Genomic DNA, 10563 nt, shown 5'->3' with positions numbered 1-10563 from the left:
TACATACATGGTTAAACGGTATTGTTATAAGTTGTGTTGTTGTTTGCAGTGGCGACGGCGCTCAACAAACACATGGACCACCGGAATCTGTTCACGCAAAGGGTGTGTTGCAGGCGACAGAGTCACTTGGTCTACATCGGTCAAGGTAAAGCCTGCGGCCTCGTTGGCCACGCGTCCTTATTCGAAACCGGTGGCTCTCAAATGGGGGGTACGTCAAGTCAATCCAGGGCATACGTGAGATGTTGAAATATATTTAAAAAGTAACATCCATGCAAGAATGTTTTACGAAGAATTGTTAAATGATGTGAACTTTTCAGGAAATGACAAAATGAATGTTATTTTCGGTAGGTTATTTGCTTTCATTCCCCTAAAAACCAAGAGTCTCCCCCCCATATCAAAATGGTTCAACCCAACCTGTCATTCGCCATCTTGCATCACCTGTCAATCACTTGAAAATTTTCAAATGAAGTTCATGATTTCTTTTTGAAAACAGAAATGATGATCTTTATAACTTTATTCTAATCACAAAAGGGGACACTTTATGTTGATCATTTTTATGAGCACAAATATTTAGAATTAATTCTTTTTGTTTTTCTTTTTCGTTCACCCAGTTAGAGAGACCACCAGAAAAATGGAGTGCCAGAGTACCATTTCTAAACTGTTGATGTAAAATCAGATATTTTTTTTTGTTTGTTTTTTGATTGCAGACATCTCAGGGTTTGGGTGGGCCAGCTTCTCCATGCATAAGATCTCCGAGGCCAACAGCGCCTGCGAGTGCTTGTCCAGGCGTGCCTTATCCAAGACTTTCACCGCCACTCTCTCTGCGACAGAACAAAATGAATTCACCCACCTCCTCCAATGCCTGAATTTAGCGAAGCCTGCCTCACCTTTGGTCAAGTCGTGTATACCCAGTCGGACACGAGAGAAGTTCCCCGATCCAATCTCCCCTCTGAGCTCGTAGAAGCCCACCCGCCGTCCAAATGTGAGCTCATCCATCACCCTTTGTGAGTGGCTCAGGTCGTAGGACGCCTTGGAGAACGCCGTGTGCCGCGCCACCTCCTGCTCGACTTTGATCTCCTTCCTGTCCGGCTTTTGGTTCGTCTCTGCCGTGTTCCGGGATGCCCGTTTGAACACTTTCTCTGGGTGTTGTCTGCGGCGACCCCCTAAAAAGAAGGAGGATATACAGTTGAACCCACAAAACACAAATTCGTCACTTTCCACGCACTTACATTTTTGTGTGTTCTTCTTGTTGCGCTCTGTGTGGCTCTTGTTGTTCAAATACATGACGACTAGCCCATATAGGAGTCAGGTCGCAGAGGAGTTGATCTAAAAACGTCCACATGCGTGAGACAGCACTCTCAGGTGACGTTTCCCATATCTCGCTGCTGCCGTCGCTGCTGTGGCGGGATCATATAGTGGCCCGTAATGTCCCAAGGGCTGTAATCCGGGCTCCTCCCACGCAGACAGACCACAGACGGGCTTTGCAGAAGCTTTCAAACATGAATGCGAGAGCCTGTAAAACACAACAGTGGGATTATCCATTTTGTCGTTAAGATGCGCTGCGAGCGAAGGGGTCATGGCAGACTGACAGTAAGAGTTGCTCCTAATTACGTTTAATTGGTCAATTTTCACTGTGGAAAATGCCAACTTAAGTTAATACGATCCTGGTGGCATTTTAACATATATTTATCTTTCGACAGCACTTATATTTAATCCTTTTACTACAGTGGACAGTTGATCATTTTATCAGGTTACAGGGAGCATGAAAGGGTTAAGTGCCCTAGCTTTAAAGAATTACAATCATCTTCATCTTCAAAATAATTTAACAGGAGCCCCGTCACAGACGCACGGTCATTGGCGCAAGGCGGCCTCCAATTGTCACATGCAAGGCCGACGACATCATCCACAAGGGGAGATCTTGCGGGTTAACCCGCCAATCCCATGAACAGACCATAGCGTGCGTATTTCTGCTTTTGTACTGTTCAGGTTATAATTGTATTTATTTCTATAATTTTAAGTCACTATAACATTCAAAAATGTTCTCCTAAATTTGCACAAAGGGAAGTCATTTATTTGCTCATCGACGCCATTGACTTCTTCCCTTAGGTCGCATGAATAGAATTTCAAGAAAGTGTCCTTCCCAGTCCAAATCGTAAGCCAGTGACAATGGTGACACAGTGACCCAGACACAAGACAACATAACACCAGACAGACACACAACCTGACTCCAGACAGTCTACGTGTCACTGGACTGCAAAGACCTGATCACCTCTAAGCTTGGTACACGTTGCCCGGCGGATAATCCGATCATCTCCAGCCTGGTGAGCATGTCAGCACGTGATGATGATGACGCTGCAAGTTTGTGCAGATTTGAACATCATAATTCACAATGACACTAACGCGCAGGCCTCGACAACGGAGTCCCCAGAAGGAGCCCTCGCAAGCACTACTTCCAAGGAATCCAGGAAGATTGGGTACAGTATAGTTACAACTGTCACCTTTACATTGAGAATCACGTCTTTTTGTTTATGTATTAAATTTTCATGATTCAAAAGATAGCATGCTAGCATACATGACAGTGCCCCACAAAATTTGCCTCGCAACAAAGCCAGGAAGGAGAATCTGAGCAATTTTGCTGCAAAGCTGCTCCTGTTATACGGCTCCAATTTGATTCCATTGGCGAGTCACCTGAGGCGGGACGGCGTCCTTCTAACACTAGATGCGATTTGTAACCCGTGTTTTATATTTATTGTGCCTTTGTTATGTCATACCCTTGACTTTGAGCCCAAAAGTAAATGCGTCATTTCCAATGTAGAAAATAAAGGAATGCTGTGACATAAAATACATCATCTTCCAGTGTGCTGCTCTGCTGAAAAAAAAAAAAAAGGGCTCAGCTCTTTGGACCATTTGTTACCGCGCTGAATAAACACAAAGGTGCTGGAGGCGGTCCGGGAAGGTGAGGCCGGGGCGCCCCCGCGCTGATCCCGGCCTGCTTTTTGTTTTAAGTCAGAGGTGCTAAATACCTCCCCCGCTGAGATAAAAGATGATTAATGCCTCGGATTGACACGTTTAATGGCCGCGGGGCGACTTGAGCCACTTCATTAGGCTGAGCCGGGGGGCCGTGCTCGACACAACACGCGGGGCCAGAAAAGCGAACGCTGGCCTTGTTTTCGGGAGGTTCACCTTTGAAGTGGCTTGCGGGACAACTAGCGTCCTCTACAAAAGCATGGAAATTGGATTAGCTCTCACTTGCTTCTTTTGACTCCGCAGCAGTGACATTTAAGGCCGAAGCTCGTATAAATAACAAGAGGCGTTGGTGGGGCGAGAGGGACACTCTGGGTCTGGCGAGCTAAGGAGCAGGATGAGGGAAGTGAGAGCCATGCACGTATCCCGACAAGGCCTCTTTCTGCTGTGCGCACTCCACATGACACGTAAGTACTACTGGTTTGCTTTGCGGAGTACTCCTGAGTCCCTCCTTTACTTGTTCGGCCATACGCATCTGCATTATTTGCGAGTAGGATTTGCACCGTGCGCCAGAATTTGGCAGTTGATCACTATTTGATTGGACTGAAAATAATCTCTTTGGATACAAATAGGAGTGAGGCAGACCTATGTATCAATTCATGAACCTGCACCTTTTCGCTTGTGAGCAGGAGCCGACAGTACATACATGGTTAAACGGTATTGTTATAAGTTGTGTTGTTGTTTGCAGTGGCGACGGCGCTCAACAAACACATGGACCACCGGAATCTGTTCACGCAAAGGGTGTGTTGCAGGCGACAGAGTCACTTGGTCTACATCGGTCAAGGTAAAGCCTGCGGCCTCGTTGGCCACGCGTCCTTATTCGAAACCGGTGGCTCTCAAATGGGGGGTACGTCAAGTCAATCCAGGGCATACGTGAGATGTTGAAATATATTTAAAAAGTAACATCCATGCAAGAATGTTTTACGAAGAATTGTTAAATGATGTGAACTTTTCAGGAAATGACAAAATGAATGTTATTTTCGGTAGGTTATTTGATTTCATTCCCCTAAAAACCAAGAGTCTCCCCCCCATATCAAAATGGTTCAACCCAACCTGTCATTCGCCATCTTGCATCACCTGTCAATCACTTGAAAATTTTCAAATGAAGTTCATGATTTCTTTTTGAAAACAGAAATGATGATCTTTATAACTTTATTCTAATCACAAAAGGGGACACTTTATGTTGATCATTTTTATGAGCACAAATATTTAGAATTAATTCTTTTTGTTTTTCTTTTTCGTTCACCCAGTTAGAGAGACCACCAGAAAAATGGAGTGCCAGAGTACCATTTCTAAACTGTTGATGTAAAATCAAAATTTTTTGGGGTTTATTTTTTGATTGCAGACATCTCAGGCAGTCCCATTAGTGTGGATGTGGGCATGTGCAGGCCGAACTGCGGAGGGGCAGCGGCCAGGCCACCTCACGCGGCCGGAGCGCAGGACCTTGCGCAACACGCATCCATGCTGGAGTTCCTCAGGAGCAAAAAAGTAGGTGCAGTAACTCCAAACTACCACATGTGGGCGCTAGGTCTAGCCTTGTGACCTCCACGTGGTCTTGTTTGGGCCAATGTCATACTCTGACCTCAAATCCCAAGCAGCTGAGGATGCGCGGGCCAGTCGCGGCGGAAGGCGTAAAGCCCCGCAAAACGACACTGTCCTCGTGCGGCGCGAACCACGCGTGCCAGCCGACGGGCCTGCGCGTGGACCGGGTGCTCCTGTTCGAGGGCCCCCGCGAAGTGGAGGTGATACAGGAGTGCCACTGTGAGATCCAGCCGGCTCAGTGCATGCGCGTGCCCTCGCTGAGGACCTTCTACTCGGAGACGCCCTACGAGAGCGTCGTGGACGTGGGCGGGTGCTCGCAGTCCAAGGGCGCGCCAGGTACTTCGTTTCATTGAAGCCTTTCAAGTTTTCATTTAGTTCCCTTTGTTTGTTTTTTTCGTAATTCATGATGGATTTTTTTTTTTTCAATTGTAATTTGCTTTCAATATTTTGGAGGAAGTTTTCTATCAACAAAAAAAAATAGTGCGCTTGCTAAAAATTGGAGGCCAAATTCTCTGAAGGCTTGCCTGTCCTTTGAGTGGCTCTGGCCGCTAAGAATGGAGCAAACAGAGAATGCTTCATTCACAAAGCCCGCGTGGGTGAAATGCTTCACGAAGCGCGCTGCCAAGCGGAATGCCTCTCGTGTGTTGGCTGGCATTGGCGCATATTTCAATGAGGTCAATTGCCCACCTCTATCGAAATGAGCCTCATTGATAAACAACGTTGAATTCAACAGCAGTAGCGCTAATAGCCCCGCGCGGTTTGAGTGAAGCCAAAAATCTGTCGAAAAGTTGGGGTAAAATTGGCACTCGGCTGAGGAAGCCCAGTCATGGAAGCAGTCGCGTGGAAAAGGCCTCTTCATGGCAGGCAGACGCGCCCCCACTAACACGCACATCATGCACGGCGCATAAGGCCCCACCCGCCATGGGAGGGGCCTCTCGATTTGCATAAGGGGACGCTCCGACGTGTACAAGACATGCCAACCTAAATTATAGATAAATCGAACCTTTTCCTCGCCGTGGACGCTCACGAGAGCTTGATAAGCAAAACCTATATGTCCATAAAGCAAAATAGTGAGGCGATGGTTTTGATATTTTCAAGGATTGATGTGGGAATTAGTCCGATTTTGGTGAGGATTGACAGCAGTTTTCTAAACGGTCCCGTTCGCAGCTCTTCAGACGTTTGCCATTGACATTTGCAAACATTTTTTGAAGTGTCGACAAACCAACGGTGACAAGCAATTCAGGACTTGGTGCCATGTCGTACATTTTCATTTACTATGAATCTGATATGACTAGGCTGACATGTAACGATTTTTTCCCATTTTTTAAAAAAAATTAATCCATGAATCAGGTGCTTAAAAATTCCACCCGTTTATCGATGAGTTCAAACTAACTGGATTATGATTCAGTTACTGGTTCGGTCAGGTGTCCAAAAATCGGAAAACGTTTTGATCGTTGTTTTCCAAAGTCAAAGTAAATATCTGTCAATGTTTCATTGTGATGAAGCATCAAGAGAAATTGTCTATTTATGACTGAGAGGCTGAATTGCAAAAAACGTTGAATTAAAACAAGGTTTCTGAACGATTAATTGATTATCAAAAGAGCTGTTGCTTCATTTGAATATTGATATTGAACTAAATCAAATAATTCTCCCTCCAAATGTTTTCATTGTTACCGACCACCCTTCAGGTTCAGGTTGACGATTTATTTTCATTTGAATAGATTAACAAATGAAAGCATGGTCCAGTTTCTTTTGTGCACGTCAACCAAAGTTTTGCAGGGCTAATGCTAATTTTTTTTTGGGGGGGGGGTGCGGGGCTATTATTAATCAGACCTGTTCAAATGCGACGCCATGCGACTTTCTACACAGAGGGATTTTCCTGTGTGCCCACCAAATTCAACTCGGCCCTGGTGGAGACCCCCAACAAAGTGGACATGATCCAGACGGTGGTGGTCTGCGAGCTGAAGGAGAGCTGCTACCGGGTCCCTTACGTGGAGTACTACTACGAAATCGTGCAGCACGACGACGGCGTCAAGGAGGAGAGACTCAGGGTACGCTTAGAATGAGAATCACGCAGAGATGCTCGGCCTTGCCGGGGAAAACCTTTCCTTCCATTTTCATAGTGTTAGCACATGCAAAGCGGCCTCGTTTGTAATTCTGCTTTCACAAGTTGAGAGGAAACGCTGCTCTTGTGTGAGCTAGACACTAATGAAGTACTTTTATTCATGTTGGCCTGCGTGTGGCAGACAGCACCTTCGTCGGCTTCCTGACTTCCTCTCACTTATTCGCACCACAACCACAAACTGGGGGACTGGACCATGTCTACGTGGACAGGAAAATAACAGGACAAATACTGATTTCATGCGACTTTGCTGTTGGGGGCGAAGGGGCAGGTGGGGGGGGGGCATAATTAGGGATGGACTAAAGTGATCGGACAGTCGTGGCCAAAGCAATTCTAAAGTTCAGATCTGACTCGCCACATCATTTTATGAGGCCGGCAAAAGCAAGTTATGTGCATCAACTGAATTTAAATCTGACAAGTATATGGAAAAAAGTAAAGTCCTTAATAAACAAGTGGAATTGTTCATGGAAATGAAGGGATTCGACACCCTTTAAAATACTTTGAAATTCAAAATGTGACCCGTGAAAAACGTCTCCCCCCCACAAAAAAAAAATCTAGACTTTACTGATAAGAGTCGTCATTTTAAAACAAATAAAAAGAAAGGAATATACATCCCTGTTCTAGGCAATGCCACTGCATATGGAAACCGACTATTCATCATTGTAAGCGTTGTCCTCATGGATAAGAAGCTTTGTGTGTGGGAGTTGGGGGATTGTTGGGGGTCTGTTGTGGGGTGGTCTGGGCTCAGCAGTGAAGGTGCGAGCGTGGAGGACAAACACAAACGGGCCCCTGCAGGTGTCAAATCAAAGCGGCGGGCCACGCTAAACGACAATGTCAATATTTGTGAGCTGACGGCCCGTCTCTGTGTGTTGCTAATGCCCCGCAGGAAGTGGACGTTGGCAGATGTATGGGACGCTGCACCGCAGGAAACCGATGCCTTCTCAGGTACGTACGAACACAGCTGCCACCGACGCACACGCCCACGTCCTCCACGCCAATGGCCATCACTTCACAATTGCTTGTGAGCTCTGACACCCTCTCCAGCCGACTCTTTTAACTTTCCTCCACAAACACCAAATGTTCTTTTAAACACCCCTCGCTCTTTTTTGGGACTGGACTGAATGAGTGAAAAAAAGTTTGTTGTTTTTTTTTTTCTTTTTAAACATAGCACAGGTATGATCTTTTGTCTGCTTGAATATGCGGTTTGTATGAGCAACAATAACCCACAACCATGAGTTTGTATGAAACTGTTTGAAAATTAAATATACTGTATTTAACAATACTGCGTAAATACTGTAACTATATAAATCCCATTTAGTTAATCTAACCTTTGAGAGGGTGCTCACGAAAATACTGGCAGTTTTGAAAACCGGAAGTAGTATTTTATTAAACTACTTTATATATGTGCTAAAAGCTATAATCATTTTTTTTAATTTTAATTCGTTTTTGGGGATAAAATACTACCCAAAGAAGAAAAGTCCATCAAGTGAATTCTTTACGTAATATTTTAATTCTATACAAGTGTCTGTTTTCAGTATTTTCCAAAAATAGTTTTACACTAACTACTGTATTGAAACTACTTGAGCATGGCGGAGAGTGGCAGAGAGTTTCACGCGAGTCTACTCAGGTAAGCACACAGTCAGCCAATGAAATGTGAATGGCATCGTTTCCTCTTTCTCCAGGAGTCCGTCGGACCCCGAAATCTGCCACTTGTGGGCCGACAAACAATCCAACTTGTGTGTGCCTCAGGGATACGAGCGCCACGCATTCCTTAGCCAGCACGGCAAGATTAGCGCCATCCTGTCCATCACGTCCTGCCACTGCCCCAACTGAACACTCACAAAGACACGGAGCCCCCTACTGGATAGAAGTGCGCATGACATGCTCGCCAAGCCACCTCGTCCATCTTTCGAACCGTCCCATCCATCCAATAGAAGTGCGCATGACATGCTCGCCAAGCCACCTCCGTCCATCCTTCGAACCGTCCCATCCATCCATTTCTCTGTTTCTCTGTGCCGCGTACCCTCATCCGGGTCTCAACTGACTTTAGGGTGGTCGCCAGGGCAACATATACAGAAACAACCGTTCACACTCACACTTGTAGGTAATTTAGAGTCTTTAGTTCACCGAACGTGCCCTGCGGGAGGAAACCGGAGTACCCGGAGGAAAAGCCATGCGAGCGCATGGAAGGACATGCAAACTGCACACAGGAAGGTCGCAGCCCAGATGCGAACCCACAACCTCTGAAGTGTGATGAGCTAACCAGTCGTCCACCATGCCGGCCCTTAAAATATTGTTGTATAAATATGTAATATATGTAAAAATGGATAATTCTTACAAATAAATCTAATGCTGTAATAAATGTGCCAGTGTTTGTGTTTTATCTGTTATCTGTCATGCATATCGACATACGCGCATACATTTTACAAATCGTTGATCCTCACAGCGCTCCCAACATGCATAGAACTACCTGCCATAAAGAGAGCGTCAGGCCTCATGAAGCGCTTTAATGAAGATTCTTTCGGTATGAGTGAGCTTGCCACTATTTTACGATTGTAAGCAGCAATGAGCAATTTAAAACTGAGTTTCTGTTCAGGAATGCAAGTTCGTCATTAAAATTTGACATCATAATCATGAAGTAAGGTTATCCTTCCTTTTGCTTTGTTTTGACAATAACCACATTTTTGAAAATACACAGTAGAATTAATACTAACCAAAGATGAAAGCACACCCCCTTTTCAATGCAAATCCAAAATGATCAAACGTTGATGGTAAGATGTGCCCACATTAAATGGCAGGGGCAAATCAGCATCACCATTTAGCGTAAGCAATCTGTCTAGAATTTTCCAAAAGCGGTGCACGGGTGCACGCAAAAAAAAAAAAGTACATTACGGCGGCCAAAATGCACAACCTCTGATCTTACACAGGTGTCAAATCCAGGTCCAGAAAGTAAAACCTGCCCAAATGTGTCTTTGGCCACAGGTGCTTCAACTCAACCAGCAGGTCGAAGCATTTGTGGCTCAAGACAAACTGGCAGGGTTTGCTTGCTGGATCTGGATTTGACACCTCTGTCAAATAAGAGAATTTGCATTTCGGACGTCGACAGTTCAGTTGTATTTAAAGTCTAAGTACAAGATATTTGCAATTGACCTTCTAGAAATGTTTGTCTTCCACCATTCATTTCAGTAGCATTTTTTTTCAAAACTTTGACATGAAACGTTTTAATTTAATCATTAAGAATATTTGTTGATGATCCTATACACTCCAGCACTATTTTAATGTTGAGACTGTGCTTAACAATACCGGGTTTAACTAAACTATTAAATATAGTAATTGGGATTAAAACCTTAGCCTCATTTTAGATCTGTGCACTGTTATTTCATCAATAAGTGGTTAACAAAATGCGCACGTACGTCACTCACATAAAAACGATTCTGTCTGTAAGCAGTCATATATCATACCACCCACAGTCAGGCTTTCATGGAATAAAAGTTACACATAGACAGAACCATGCCCAACACGCTCATAATACAAGCAGGACCAAGTATGAATAATTAAAAAAAACAAAACATTACACATAGACAGAACCATGCCCAACACGCTCATAACACAAGCAGGACCAAGTATGAATAATTAAAAAAAAAACATTTTTGCTGAGCTTAATTACCAGATGATGCTATTTTCTTTGCCACTGCTCTGCTATCGTGTACGATCCCATGCACTGATTCGCTCGTTAACAGCCAATCAGAGTGAAGAATTGTCACCGAAGGCGGAAGCTATTTTTCATACCGTGATCAATGGCTCGTTCATTCCAATCACATCTAAAAAGCACAATGACAGAAAAAAAAATCCCCTAATTCTTTGTAATTTTAAAC

The 10563-nt window shown here is 44.6% G+C and overlaps 2 protein-coding genes across 2 annotated transcripts in view; one reads left to right on the top strand and one right to left on the bottom strand.

Annotated features, from left to right (window-relative positions):
* LOC109507306 (serine/threonine-protein kinase NIM1-like) overlaps positions 1 to 1533 on the bottom strand; it is a 3817-nt gene extending 2284 nt beyond the window's left edge. The window contains exons 1-3 of the mRNA XM_019856636.1: positions 1230 to 1533; positions 888 to 1163; positions 710 to 821 (exon numbers count right to left, since the gene is read on the bottom strand). Coding sequence (XP_019712195.1) covers positions 710 to 821; positions 888 to 1163; positions 1230 to 1284 — 443 coding nt within the window. The 5' untranslated portion in view covers positions 1285 to 1533. The remainder of the gene's footprint in view (positions 1 to 709; positions 822 to 887; positions 1164 to 1229) is intronic.
* A 1388-nt stretch (positions 1534 to 2921) lies between these two features.
* pnhd (pinhead) lies at positions 2922 to 8609 on the top strand. The gene is made up of 7 exons (XM_019856629.1): positions 2922 to 3431; positions 3713 to 3808; positions 4370 to 4512; positions 4623 to 4902; positions 6436 to 6617; positions 7575 to 7633; positions 8371 to 8609. Exons 1-7 carry the CDS (start codon positions 3362 to 3364, stop codon positions 8519 to 8521), a joined length of 981 nt encoding a protein of 326 aa, XP_019712188.1. The 5' UTR covers positions 2922 to 3361; the 3' UTR covers positions 8522 to 8609.
* Positions 8610 to 10563: the final 1954 nt, after the last annotated feature.

This window comes from Hippocampus comes, unplaced genomic scaffold (assembly GCF_001891065.2).
Source record: "Hippocampus comes isolate QL1 unplaced genomic scaffold, H_comes_QL1_v1.1 scaffold105, whole genome shotgun sequence".
NCBI lineage: Eukaryota > Metazoa > Chordata > Actinopteri > Syngnathiformes > Syngnathidae > Hippocampus > Hippocampus comes.
Note: the sequence above shows the minus strand (reverse complement) of the source record. Positions and strands in the feature narration are given on the sequence as shown.